Genomic DNA, 14,047 nt, shown 5'->3' with positions numbered 1-14,047 from the left:
ATCTTCACCCAGCTCGGTGGAGCAGCCTCTGATCAGGGCCATTGTTTCGCTGTGTGTGAGTGGTAGTATTTTGGATCTGTCATGGCTCAGAACTAACTTTTTCACCCTCACTCTGTTGTCTTCTCTCTCAGATTCAGCTGAGAAGTACCGGCATCTCCTCATCGACTCTATCCGCCAGAGGTATGGAAGCAGGAGAGCAGCAGGAACAGCAGCACAGGAACAAACGCAGCCACTGGCTTTCAGCCAAGCCTTTGTCAACCTTGTCATTCGGCACAGCAAAGCCTCCCACTTAAAAGAGAGAACAGATAAACCCCGACCAGATGTGGCAGGTGCTCCTGAAGCAGAAGAATGTGCGGATACAGCCATGAAAGTGTCAGATCTATTTTGTAGTGTGGTCCCATCGGGCACGACGAAGGTGATCTTTTTGTTTGGTAAACCAGGTACAGGCAAGACCATGCTAATGCACAGGATTTGTCAGAAATGGGCAGAAGGTGTCCTACCTCAGTTTCTCTTCACTTTCCTGTTTGAGTTTCGGCAGCTGAATTTATTAAAAAGAAAATTGACTCTGAAGGAGCTTTTGTTTGACCTGTTCCTTCAGCCAGAAGACAGCCCTGATGCAGTGTTCCAGAACCTCCTGGAAAATGCCTGGCGTACACTGATCATCTTTGATGGGCTGGATGAGTTTGCAGCTAATATGGACTTGTCGTCCTCTTCTAAGGGAGGCCCAGCTCTTACCTCCCGTATGTCCATATCTGAGCTCTTTGTAGACCTCTGTCACGGGAAACTCCTGCCTGGTTGCACAGTGTTGGTCACCAGCCGACCTAAGAGACTACCTAACTTCTTATTAAACACAGTAGATCTGCTAGCAGAAATTTGGGGATTTGACCATGAGAAGGTTGAAGAATACGTCAGCCACTATTTTCATCAGCATTCATTCAAAGAACAAGCCATTGCTCACCTGAAGAACAACACCAAGCTCCTCAGCATGTGCCTCATCCCTGCTCTGTGTTATGTTGTGTGCGTTTGTTTGGAGTATTTGCTCCTTAAACATCAGAGGAGTGTGGAGCTCCCTCAGACTATGACACAGTTTTATATCAAAATGCTTCTCATCTTCATAAACAAACAGCAGGGAGAGCATGCAGATGGCGAGGCGACTCAGCTGAACTGCAACAAGAAGGCCATTTTGGGTCTGTGTGATCTTGCACTGAAAGGCCTGGAAGATAAGAAGCTTGTATTTTATGTTGGTGATATTCCAGAGCACGTGAAGGAATTTGCTTCCTTACATGGATTGCTGACTGTCTTTGAGGTGAAGACAAGTGGCACTTGCCCAGAGGCTGGCTATGCCTTTGTGCACTTGAGTTTGCAGGAGTTTTTTGCAGCACTGTGTCTCATGGTAAGTAGGAGGGTGGACAAGAACTACCTGAAGAAGAAGTTCTCTTTGAAGTCAAAGTGGACTTTAAAGAATGAGGCAAAGACCGAGTTGATGGAGAGTTTTCACATCTTTCTCTCAGGCTTGTCATCAAAAGAATGTAGGACATTTCTCATGCTGCTAGCTGAACAAGATGAAGCTTGGGTGCAGGATAAGCAGGACGCAATCCTGCAGTCTCTCAAGAAACTGGCAGCCACTCATCTGACAGGGCCTAAGGTCATTGAGCTCTGCCACTGCACGTTTGAAACGCAAGACCTTAAAGTAGCCCAGCACATCGGGAGCCTGCTGAATTTCAAGTACGAGTTTAAAAACTTCAGACTGACACCTCTGGACATGTCGGCTTTGGTTTTTGTCATAAACTCGGGCCGGGATTTGACTTACTTGGATTTTGCAGGATGTCTCATGGACATTGACTCTTTGGAGGTTCTGGCTGGCTGTAACAATATAGAGCACTTGAGGTAAACACACTGAGTGCTGTGAGCTGGTGGGTGGAGAGAAGGGCTAAGGGGTTGGAAGGGCAAGCCTAGTATTTGTTTTAGAAGGGAGAGAAAGAAGGTGTGAGAAATTCTGAACAGCATAACTTTGATACTGAAGAAATTTATGAAGTAATGAATTTATGAGTGATTGAAGGATAGTAAGGTGATAAATCCATTCTGGCTGTATTTTTAATATGTTTCTTTGATTTGATTAAAACAATCAAACAGCAGGGTAGTTAGTGTAGTAAATAAAAGAGAAAACAATAGGCATTTCTTGACAATACAAAGGCAGGGTGAGTCCTGCAAGCAAATGAGAAAGTTGTGATCTAAGTGAAATCACCATAAGCCAGATGAACAGGAGGTGACAACTGCACTCTCAGGTGTTCTCTGTCAGTGCTTTGCTGTAATGCTGGAAGGACTTCTCAAGGAGGATCTTTTTTGGATCCTGTCGTGGAACGGGTCTCATTCTGTATTTCTGTGAATGACTTGGAGGAATACGTGTAGAGTTTGCTAATGTGGAGAAGATGGGGAGCAGCCAGGGTGAGAATTACCTTGACCTGAAGGGAATGATGTTGTCTGCTGTGAAGCAGAGGAGCAGAAACAGAGACGTGAAAACTGCTATTCCTGGATATTGATATCATTGTAAAAAGGACAGTAATCGGTTGTTCTCTGCCTCCATTAAGAAGAATAGGAATACCATTTAGTTTACTGTTAGAAAAGTTTTCTGATGATACATCCTAACTCTAAATTGCTAATGCAGGCACAGGGCAGTGCACGGAGTCCTCTGCTTTCAAAGAGCAGATTAGGCAGATGCCCGGGGGTGGTTGGGCTGTTCCCTTGCATTAGGAGAACGGAACAGGGGATTTCGGGGGGTTCTTCCTCAGCTCATACGCACTCAGGTCCGTGCCTGCTTTCGTTTATGGTCCACAGGATACTAGCACTCTGAGTACTGTCTGTTGGAAGGGCGGGCAAAGGGCAGTGGGACCCCGAGCATTTCAGCTGCATGTTGCTTGTACAGAACCTGTCTAAAGAAGAAGCATCACCTCAGGCGTGTTCCTAGTGACTGTGGGCCATGTCTGTCATGCCGCTGCACCTCTGCAGCTTGTTCCTGACTCCCTCTGGTTTAGGGGAAGGTGGCAGGGGCACCTAGGGCAACAGGGCCATAGGTGGGTTTCTGCTCTCATGGCCCCCAAGCACGCTGTGGGAGACCTGCAACCCAGGGTGCTTTGTACCAATACATCCCGTAATCAGTACAGCCTGCAACTGATTCAAAGGGGAGCTTGTGTGCATGAAAGCTTACCTGTTTGTCTGTTTGTTTTTTCCAACACCACCAGTTCCTTCTATAAAAGAGGTACTTTCCCTAAAAACCTCGTCTCTTTTATATTTTGGACAACTCTGGCTGCTCTGCCACCCAAATGTAAAATATCTGTCCTGAAATCAACCCTCTCGTAACTCAGCAGCTCATCACGTGGGAGCGGTTAGACACTCTCTGTTTGTATGAGTTTGGTTTGCCCCTGTGTGACCTCCCTTGTCTCCAGGGTCCCGACTCTTGTGGGACACGCAATAGGGCTGACTCTTCATCTGTGGCAGCACTTGCTCATGGTGCCACTGTACCAAAAGGCAGAAGCCATCTCTTGAGGTATTTGCAGTTGATGCGCAAGTGTAATGTTTTTTTTTTTTTAAAACAGGTGTTTGGAAAGATAAAGATGCTGCAAAAAAGAGCATGATACAATGGGTGTTAAGAAAGAAATTCAATGCTTTTTTTAAATCGTGTTTTAACCTGCTTTGTGGGCTAGCTTATTTCGGTTTTTGTTGTGTTTATGTTTTTTCCCTTTTCTTTGTGTTTTAGCTTTCGTAGTAGGAGATGTGGCGATGACTTTGCTTCTGCTCTTTCAAAGAGCTTACGAGGAATGGGGAGCCTGAAGAAACTAGAGTAAGTCTTTGCTTGTAAGGTCAGAGCCTTCTCTCTTTCTATCTGTCCTCTGTTTCTATCTTGCAGTTTAATTACATCTACTCACTCAAGGCTGATCTGCTCTGTGCAGCACTCTATAGAGAATAACGCAGTTCTATGCGGAGCAGCACGGATACGTGTGGCTCTTGTTCTATGCTGGTATCAAGAGGAGTGTTGCGTTGCCCTGGTTGAGAAGGAGTCAGGCCAACTCCTCTCTGTGCTGGTGTGCTGGGAGTGCAGTGCAGGCCCACATCTGAGACAGGCTTGCCGTGCACTGCACGGGATGCTAGTTCTTCCTCTGCTTGGTTTGAATGATTCTTTCTTTTTCCAGGTTGACGGGCGGGAGCATCACAGCTGAGGGGATGACTAACTTGGTCCAGGCTTCATCACAGTGCCTCCAGCTTGAGGAAATAAAGTGAGTCTGTTGTGGCAATGCCCCTCAAATCAACCGCTCATTCCTTGGGGACCTGGGGTACTAATGAGGATGAGTCTGTGTGCAGCTTGCAGGACAATCGGATACGGGATCCGGAGGTGAAGAGGGTGATGGACCTGTTCTCCAGAATGGAAAAGCTGAAGAAAATAGAGTGAGTAAAAATGGCTTAAACCTATTAAAAATGGTAGCCACTATGAAGCCAAGCATAGCGTCAGAGAGAGTTTAAATCCTCATCAGAGCAGAGTTGCTGGATGTCTCTGTAAGGGGTGACATTCGCTCTTAGAGATGCCAGTGGGGGATGTGTGGGGCACTAAGCTGAGGCACAGACATTTAAATGCAAGCAGGGCTGTGCTGGAGGCCTGGCTCACTTTGAGATAGACACAGCCTCACAGTTCTTACCCAGGTGTTTTAAAATAATCTCAGGGGAGTCCTGGCACCGCTGACACCTCTCCAGGAATTACAATGCACGTGCTCAGCTTGGTGCCTGGCATGACTTTTTCCTCTTCTGCCTCCTCACCTCTCTTCCCCTTGGTCAGGCTCAGATTGAGATGCCTCACCTCTGCATAAGAGAGGATGGCTCTATCCGTGTCTTCCCAGCCTTTTTGCTAGCCCTCTTCTCCTGTACTCCTTCTTCTAACACTCCTGTAACAGCACAGTGCTGAATGAGAGGGACTGATGGCTAGGAAAACTCCCAACATGGATCTGCATCTTTTTAGGTGGAGAGAACCAGCCTGATTTGTGAAGGGATCTAAAGCCTTTGAAAAGCTAGCAGGGGCAATTTAAGCAGCAGCAGGCAAAGCAGAGCAAAGCAGAACTGCTGCAAGTGTTGGAGTCTCAGTGTAGTTTGCATTACAGGAGAGGGGTAGCCACAAAGCTGTGCTGCCCCTGCGGGAAGGCGAAGCCACAGCACTGCCTGCCCACCCCAGTTAAAAGGGAGTGACTCTGCCTTTAAAGGTCTTCCACATACCCCTGGGCGCAAGCAGGTGAACCCCAAATACCTGCAGTTATTGCTGGACCCCATCCCGGAATTAATTACTGGCTTCGCAGTATGATTAGAAGTGTTTGGAAAGAGGGAGGAAAGGGGAACCGTACCTGCTCCTCTGCTTTCCTGGGCACACTGGATAACAGCTTGTGGGAAACGCCAGCATGTCGCCAGTGAAGCAGCTTATCATATGGAAAGAGTAGGAAGCCAGTGCAATTTGTAAGCCTCATTCCTTCACACATTTCTATTACACACATACAGTGGTGTTGTCACGGATGATTCCTTCGAGGCTCACAGGAATGGTGCTCTGTGGCCCTGAGAACAAGCAGAGGATTTGTAGAAGCAAGACCTTATGTGTCATATTTAATGAGGTTCAACAAGTAGTGAAACAGAATAAACATGCAATTAAAGAGTAAATCCTTAGAGGTTGCTAGTGTTGTGTCTTCGGGGATGTTGTAAATGTGAGGGTTTAGACCATACTACTTCAATATGCCATACTTAAATTGGATTTGTTACAGCAAGAGTTTAACTGCACTGTAGGCTGGTTGTGTAGTCATACAGGTATAAAGTACATTCCCTACATAACCCAAAAATGGTTAATGATTCTTCTGTTGCACATAGAGGAAGTATCTCTGATTCTAAATTTAGGGGAGCTATAGCTTGCAGAGAAGAACTATGATCTGATAAAGCTTTTGTTGGGTCCTAAATGCAAAATTCTGAAGCTTTGGAGAAATCCCCTAACTAAAAGTATGTGTGTGTCCTGGTTTCGGCTGGGATAGAGTTAATTTCCTTCCGAGTAGCTGGTACAGTGCTGTGGTTTGGATTTAGTATGAGAACAATGTTGATAACACCCCAATGTTTTAGTTGTTGCTGAGCAGTGCTTGCACTAGTCAAGGACTTTTCAGCTTCTCCTGCCCTGCCAGCGAGAAGCTGGGAGGGGGCACAGCCAGGACAGCTGACCCAAACTGGCCAAAGGGCTATTCCATACCATGGGACGTCATGCTCAGTATAGAAACTGGGGGAAAGCTGGCCAGGGTGCGGCTGCTGCTCGGGGACAGGCTGGGCATCATTCGGTTGGTGGTGAGCAATCATTTTTCATTTGCATCACTTGTCTTTCTTGGGTTTTATTTCTCTCGCTTTTTGTTATTTTCCTTTTCATTACAATTTATAATTATAATTATAATATTATTTTATTTCAATCATTAAACTGTTCTTATCTCAACCCACAAGTGTTCTCACTTTTACTTTTCCGATTCTCTCCCCCATCCCACTGGGGGGGGGAGTGAGCGAGCGGCTGGGTGGTGCTTAGCTGCCAGCTGGGGTTAAACCACTGTTTCAGGGTGTTTGGGTGTGGAGCAGAGGGCATTTGCGTAACAAAAGAGTGTGCTGTTGGGTCCAGCAGCTGAGGTTGTGTTCTTCCTCATGTTCACAGTCTGAGCAACAACGATCTTTCCTTGAAAGCTGTTCTCATTTTGGCAAACGAAGTCATCGCATGTCAAAACGCTGCTGAACTGCGTGTCAGGTATCAATGCATGAGCGCTGTTACAAAAACAAACATGTTGTCTCTTTTTAGATGCTGACTTTTTAAATGGATACTGGTTTACAGCTTAATTGTTGGCTAATGAAAGTCAACAAAAATTAATTTTAATCCTTTTTGTTTTCTGTTTGAAACAAAATTTGAATTCATCACATTATGGACTTTCTCTTTGTATTTTTTTAATAGGTCATTTTATCCTTGGTCTGTAAATTGATTTGCAGGGTGTAATATTTCTTCCTATATAACAGAGTTTAAACTTGCTTTTAAGCTCTGCAATATATCAACCAGGAAATTCTTTACTAGCTAGCATAAATTTGCTATAAATCAGCTAAGTTTACTGAAAAGGTGTGGATTTAAGTAGCTGTAGCTCTATGTTCCTTTAAATTACAGGTTTTGGTGTTTTCATAGCTCCAGGATGACAGAGAAAGTGTAGAATTTTTAAATCCTAGCTCTTACGGTTGTAAGTTTAACAGGCCAAATTAATCCTTGGTGTAACTCAAGGGAAGTCAAATTGCATACAGCTTTTTCTTATTTTTCTTGCTGGAGTGGAGTTTCTACTGAACCTCTTTCCAACAAACCGCTGGTCTTGCAAAAAATCCTCCCAGCCCAATCTTAACTGTTTTACTCTCTTGTCTGTACTGCAGCCCCAGTTCAACATGCAGAATGTCCTGTCCTCTAGCCACATTTAGTCCTTACTAAGCACCTCTACTAAAGAAATGGCATCCTTCCACCTGTGCCCTAACATTGGCTTCGATCTCTTTTTCAGGAAGGACACAGTGATGATATATTTTTCTGGCCCATCTGGGAAAGTTCCAAGGTGAGAAACTGCACTTGGGGTTATGCTATGTTCAGAGTTGTGCTGATTCAAACCATCAGCTTGGTGTCACTATAAACCACTCCAGCGACAGAACTGGTTGCCTCTGCCCTTGCATCTGGCAGAGCTGGATCCACCTGAGAAGGGTAGCCAAAATAGCTGGTCTTTGCACAGACCCACCAGCCAGTTCCACAAAGGCAATGCCTTACTGCCTGTGTAAGCTTGAAGTGCTGTGTTCCTATTGCAAAACTGCTGATGCTGAAGCCAATGGACAGTGGAATGTGAGGATAAATAAAGGAGAAGCCTTTGCTCCTTCTTTGGCTGGCCCCTATGTTCTCCCTGCCTGTGCATACTTTTGAAGGAAGGGGGGATTTGACCCTAATTAAGAAACTACGAAATAATCTCTTGTTCCTTGATAGGGAACTCACTTTGCCCTGTGCTGTGCAGTCCTCAAGGGACCTCACAATATTTGGCATGCATGTGTGAACTGGTGCAGCCTGGCCCTGAGTCAGCCAGAAACTGCTCCTATTCAGATGCCTGAACATCCATCTTGTGCTGTTGTAGGCAGCCTGGCACAGGTGGGTATGTTTATCCCTTCCTGTGGTGGCACAATCCCACATGGAGGCAAAACATCCTGCATCTTAGTAGTGCCTTTGAATTGGGTCTCAGTTGTCAAGTTGATTCAAATGTACAGTGAAATCCCGTGTGGACACCCCCTGTGCTCCCATCTCCTGATGGAGGTCTTCTGGCTCTTGAAAATCGCTTAACCTTGCATGGAATGGCTGGACGGAACACAGACCTTATGGTTTCTTCCAGAAAACTTCCAGAAAATACTAACCAGCTCCCAGGTCCTCATATTTTGTCAAGGCATATTAAAGGTCAAATATTTTGCTTGTTTGCAGATCTTTGGATTTGAGGTGGGAGGAGAGGAAGGAACATGTAATTCCAGCTAGACCTGTGAAGTTATGGTAAGAGAAGGCATTGAAATTCCTGCTGGTGAATGTGATTTGCAGATGACAGGTACTACAGAAGGACAAGAACAGCAGCTTGTGTTGGTCCTTAAGGACAGAGGATACTTCCACATACGAAAAAGTTTGAAATAAACCTGAATCAGTAAATAAAAATAACAATAGAAATCCCTATCTGGCCCAGCCGGTGGCTTTATTTCTTGTGTGTTGGGCCCCACAGCCCTGGAGAGGCAGAGTTCCCTTGATAATGCCCATCTTGCCATATGTTCCTACAGCCACCAAAGGCATGAGCCGTATTGTTTTCTTTCTTGCCTGGGCTCCAGGAAAGAGTAGTGGCTTTCTCAAAATAGGAGAACTCAGGCGTGTTACCTGATCATGTTAAAGCTGGGAAATGTCCCCTTACCTCCTTCTCTTTCCCTCACTACTCTGCACAACAGGAACAATTACATCCATCCCCTTCTTGTGGATGGCAGTGCCAGGCGGCTCTGACACAAGGCGTTGCACTTGCACAGCACTCTGCAAGTGCGTCCCTCTGCACTCCTTTTGCAGCACCGGCTGCAGAGAGGCAGAGTAATATGCCCAGGATTGTGTGGCAGAGCGGAGAGTAAAACCTTCCTCTCTTGGTACTGCTTCTGTGTGCCCTCATTTGGAGAGACACCAGAAATGCCTGGGCCCCACTGTCGGTTCACTGCTCATTAACCTGTTCACAGCTTGCAGGATCGCAGCCTGTCTTCCCAACATGTAAAGGAGATTGTTGCCATTCTGCAGAGCTGTCCCTGTCTCTCCGAAGTGGAGTAAGTGCCTCCTTTCCTTCCTGTTGAGTGGCTGCAGGTGGGTGGCGGGGAGCAGGGGATGGGGCCTGACCCCAAGGAAGGGTCCCAGCACTCTGTTATGTCTAGTGGGATCCTGGTTAGGGATTTTTGGTGAGGTTCAGCAGGAGGTGAATGCTGAGCAACCTGTCACAAACCTGTGACAACCGCAGCTTCTGGCTCCCTGAGACTGTAACCAGAGAAGCCAGTTACAGAGCAGACCCTGCTAACGAAGCAGTGCGGCACTCTGGAGGCAGTATGGAACCGTCCCAGAGGCACAGCTCCTCCAGCAAATCCTCTGAGCCAGTGAAGGGACACAGATTGCTTCTGTGTTGTCCCTTTTGTCTCCCAGAGCCATCCAGCTCTGTTGGGAGAAGTGAGCGGAGGAAGGCAAGAGATCCACTTCATAACCTGCACATGGCAATGAGTATCATCCCTACTTTTCCTTATTTGCCTATATATGAGGCCATCTGGATTTGGCTGTAAAGCTCTCCTTCTAGCCTATCTGCCCTGGAAAATGCAGGAATATCTGTTACAAGACGGTTCAGTCCAGACTGTATCTTGAATTCAGCTACACCTCAAACCCCTGTTTTCTAGCTCACTGATTTGAATTGGGATCTGGAGATCTTTGTCATCCAGTGTTTTCTGCCTTCCTTTCTTCCTTCCAGAGGGACAGTAAACACTCACTCATTTGGTTTCTTGTTTTGTACTCCCACTTAGGTTTTCTAAAGTAAGATGTTTTTGGGGCTAAAGCATGGATCATGTTGTCCTAGGGATAAACCTTTGTCTGAAGTTGCTTCACGCAGAGATAAGCAGGGAAGATTGATCTGGGACAGAAGAACAGTCCAGACAAAAAAGCAATTGTAGGAAAGGGAAAGCGAGCAGATTTTGAGGGCTTTGTTGTTTATACTGTTCAAAACGGGCCCCACTAACTGGAAAATGCCTCAGTTTATCAGGTAACAAGCTTGGAGATGAAGGCTGCAGTTGCCTGCTGGAAAGCCTCCCTTGGATACCAATTTCAAAGCAGCTGGAGTAAGTTGTTGCCTTGTACAAAACCAAATTGCCCTCTTTTCTTGAGCCTGGCAAGGACCGTACAGAGATGCTGAGCAGGGATCCGGGAGGCAAAGGCCTCACCCAGACCGGTGCTACAGAAGCAGCTCTGAGCACTCTTAATGAGACTCAGCCCATGAGGCTGTTCAGCCTGAAGTTGGTCACTTGCTCAGAGCATCGCGCATGAAACTGTTCTCAGTGCATCTGAAGTGCTGAAGTGCCCTTTCATTAAAACCCCTTTCTCAGGAGTAGTGGTCCTGTGTGTTTTCCACCATGCCAGTTCTGAAGTGAAATGGGTTCAAGCATGCAGCACACTGATGACCACTTCCACTAGGACAGTCCTGGGTGATTTCAGTGACCAGCTAATTGCCTTTTTTATCTTTCTTAGTCTCAGTCAAAACTGCCTCTCTGTTAATGGCATTTGCAGTCTGTTGAAGTCAGTAAATACCTGCCAGAAGATGATGGAGGTACAAGTCAGGTATGTAGGTCTTGAATCATTCCTGAGGTTAATCCCAATATACAAGTCTGAGAGTTAGATTCTGAGATTTTTCTTGAGTCACCTCAGAAGTGGGGCGGGTGAAGAACATGTCCAAAGGTGATTACTGACACTTGGTAATACATTGCTGTAAGCTGATTTTATCTGAGCCATCAACCAGAATTTGAGAAGGTACAGAACTGTGTGTCCTCTCATGCGTGGGGGCAGTTTTAGACTCTTTCCTGCTCTCTGCCCTGGGAATTTTTGGAGAGAGCGTCTCTGTGGAGTGTGAGAACTGGTGACATCTCCTGGAGTTGGAGCTGGAAGTTCCCTCCTATTACTTTCCCTTGGAAACCCCCTGGAGTTCAAGCGTAACAATTTTGTCTGCACTTTCTCTAATGGTTCCGAGAAACTGGGTCATCTGATATTGCTTAGTTTGATCCACCCAGGATTTAAAACTAATGGAGATTGTCTTTTGCTTGCTTTGGGAGTGTTTTAAGTGATTGGTGTCACCAAAGAGTTTTGCAGAACAAAATCAAGCATTCTTAAAACAAGAATTCCTGTAAATAACCAAAACGTCACATCGATTGACTCCTTCTCTTCTTCACAGCCTTTGTCATGAGACTGCAGTCCTGAGGTTTACAGAAAACGGAGAGTTTGCTTCCCTTCCTCCTAGGTAGAGTGTGTGTGCACAAATGGTGTTTTCCCAGCACGTCATTTAGTTCTTACATCCTGTTTAGGTACCAAGGGTAACACTTCATCTCACAGCAGTTCTTGTCCCCCCTCCCCTCTGAATCTAAACGTAGTATTTTCTCCTGGTTTTCTAAGCCACTTCGGAAGTTGTCCACAGCCTTCTATAGTGTTTGATTACGTTTTATGTCTCTAGGGGACATTTCAACCCACAGCATCCTAAGCAAAGCAGGCTGTTGAATGACAGCTGTGCTATCTGATAATAGTGAACAGTAAAAAAACAAGTGAACCCCACACCTCCAAACCAAATTTCAAAAAGATTCACAGATCCCTGCATGTTTAAAACCATCTAGTTCACTACACTATGCATTCTGGATCATGGTACTCCTAAATCAAAATAAATTTGGAGTATTATTTTTCCCTGCAGAAAATTATGGGTCAAACCAGCTCAACCCAAATGTTTTGTTTGAGAAAAGGTTTCCTGTTGCTCCTGGAGCTGTAGGTTCATTTATTTATGCCCTTGTTCTCCATGGACTGAGCCCACTGTAAAACAGTATTTCCCACAGTACACCTGCATCCCACCGCTTAGCTGGGGAGGAACAGCAGGGCTGTCATGGGATGCAACCCAGTTGTTGTGGCTATGCTTTAAAGGGAGTGACAGCCTGAGACATACGATCTGTGACTCCTTTAAGGCACCAGGTGACATTTCAAACTCAGATATTTTAGGATTGGGTGTTCCATTTATTTATGAATAGTCAGTTTTTTGCGCAGACGTGGACTCTTTTCACAAAACGTGTTTAGGCAAAAGCTGAATTCTCCATCAAACTGTAGCTTAGATGAGAAATCTGTCTTTTCCCCTTCTCCCCAGTTGCCTGCACGCTCAAGTATTTGGTTAATCACTGAAAGAAAGAAGAGCTTGCTATTGGCAAGGTATGGGTGTGGGCTAGAGCCAGGGTAGCCACAGGGACCTGCCAAATTGCTAAAGCCTAAGTGGTTTACCCTTGTCTGGTTTTGTGCTCACTTACTAGGGAAGAGCCTGTATTCTCTACCGATGACCAACAGTATGGAGGGGAAAACCAGACACCTACTGCTTCAAAAAAAATAAGGTACCATGGCGAATTTTCCTTGTATTTCATGCATGTCCTACCTCTGGATCCTATAGCTGATGTCACCTGCATCTCCAAGGTGCATCACAGGAGAGCTGGTAGAGGCCCCTTCAGTCAGTCATTTGTCACTGTGTTCACAGTCCCAGCTTGCAGCACTAGAAGCTCTGTTTTTAGCATCTGTGATTTTCTACAGGAGTCAAAACAGATTGTGGGTTGTGTATCTTATTCACAGAATTGGTGTGGTGATTGTGCGGTTACTGCATCGGCTCCCGTGTGGGCGGTGGGGGAGCTGGTGGTGACAGAGCTTGTGATGTTGGGGGGGTTCTCTACCGGTATTTGGAGAAATGCATCCTAAGCTGGACCCGTGTTCAGATGCATATCAGATCATGCTCTTACTCCAGCACAGAGTGCGCCTGTCTGTTTTGTAGGCTGCAGTGAGGAAGGAAGAAGTTGTGCCTAAAGCCTTCTAACCAGGACCTTGGGGACCTGGTTCTTTGTTGTGCCACAAGTTTTCTTTACCTTGTCTCTTTATTCTCTGTTTGCAGACAAGAGCTGAAAGTACAGATTATCAGTTGTTGCAGCCATAAAAAAAAAGCAAGATATTTCAAGGGGATTTTTAATTTCATTATTATCTCCTCATTTATTCTCTGGTTTTCTGAAGGAGTGAAGTTTAGAAGCTTTTTGCAATCCTGCAGACATGGACTATTGATTTCTCTTTCCCCCTAGACTGACAGACAGTCGTTTTCAAGCCAGTGAACTGGAGAAGCTGTGTGCAGTCCTGAAGGAATGTAGCAGCATCTCCGAGCTGGAGTGAGTCCTTCTTAACTCTTATGGTCTTTATCTGCAGCTCTTTGGAATATGGAGAAAATGCCACTTGTTTGTTCTGCAGTGTTGTACGGAGAATGGGGTAGAGACGTAGCCTTACGAAAGGCGTAGCTTTACGTGGGGTAATATCCTTTGCCAAGGAGACATACAGTTCTAGTGCTCTCTTAGGGCAAAGGTTGCAGGACATAAATCTAGAAAGGGGCTGTTTGATCACTTAGCCTGACTTCAGGTATTAAAAAAGCTGTAAAACCTTGCCCTGTCATTTTTGCCTTTGGGCCATTTGGGAGCAAAGCTGCAGAGCATGAAGAATCCCACCTAAAATGAGGGTGGCAGCCTACGTTTTTGCTGGTGATCCCACATACGGTGTGCTTCAGCACCAAAGCACTTTCTTCTGTTAGCGCTGTGTGTGGGGAGTCATCCTTTTTGCTGACACCGAGAGGTGAGCAGACCCAGCCCTGATGGAAAGGCTAGCCGACACCCCTCCCCGCATCTAGGTTTTGAG

At 45.8% G+C, this 14,047-nt stretch overlaps 1 protein-coding gene across 1 annotated transcript in view; it reads left to right on the top strand.

Annotated features, from left to right (window-relative positions):
- Positions 1–14,047, top strand: part of NLRC5 (NLR family CARD domain containing 5) — a 60,991-nt gene that overhangs the window by 20,301 nt on the left and 26,643 nt on the right. Inside the window, exons 6-18 of the mRNA XM_076349573.1 lie at positions 132–1,887; positions 3,755–3,838; positions 4,188–4,271; positions 4,357–4,440; positions 6,704–6,793; positions 7,575–7,625; positions 8,525–8,590; positions 9,301–9,384; positions 10,348–10,431; positions 10,838–10,927; positions 11,535–11,600; positions 12,643–12,720; positions 13,447–13,530. Of these exons, the coding sequence (XP_076205688.1) occupies positions 132–1,887; positions 3,755–3,838; positions 4,188–4,271; positions 4,357–4,440; positions 6,704–6,793; positions 7,575–7,625; positions 8,525–8,590; positions 9,301–9,384; positions 10,348–10,431; positions 10,838–10,927; positions 11,535–11,600; positions 12,643–12,720; positions 13,447–13,530 (2,701 nt within the window). The remainder of the gene's footprint in view (positions 1–131; positions 1,888–3,754; positions 3,839–4,187; positions 4,272–4,356; positions 4,441–6,703; positions 6,794–7,574; positions 7,626–8,524; positions 8,591–9,300; positions 9,385–10,347; positions 10,432–10,837; positions 10,928–11,534; positions 11,601–12,642; positions 12,721–13,446; positions 13,531–14,047) is intronic.

The sequence above is a fragment of the Aptenodytes patagonicus genome, chromosome 11, assembly GCF_965638725.1.
Source record: "Aptenodytes patagonicus chromosome 11, bAptPat1.pri.cur, whole genome shotgun sequence".
Classification (NCBI taxonomy): domain Eukaryota; kingdom Metazoa; phylum Chordata; class Aves; order Sphenisciformes; family Spheniscidae; genus Aptenodytes; species Aptenodytes patagonicus.
The sequence above is the reverse complement of the archived record's forward strand: the minus strand, read 5'-3'. Positions and strand labels throughout refer to the sequence as shown.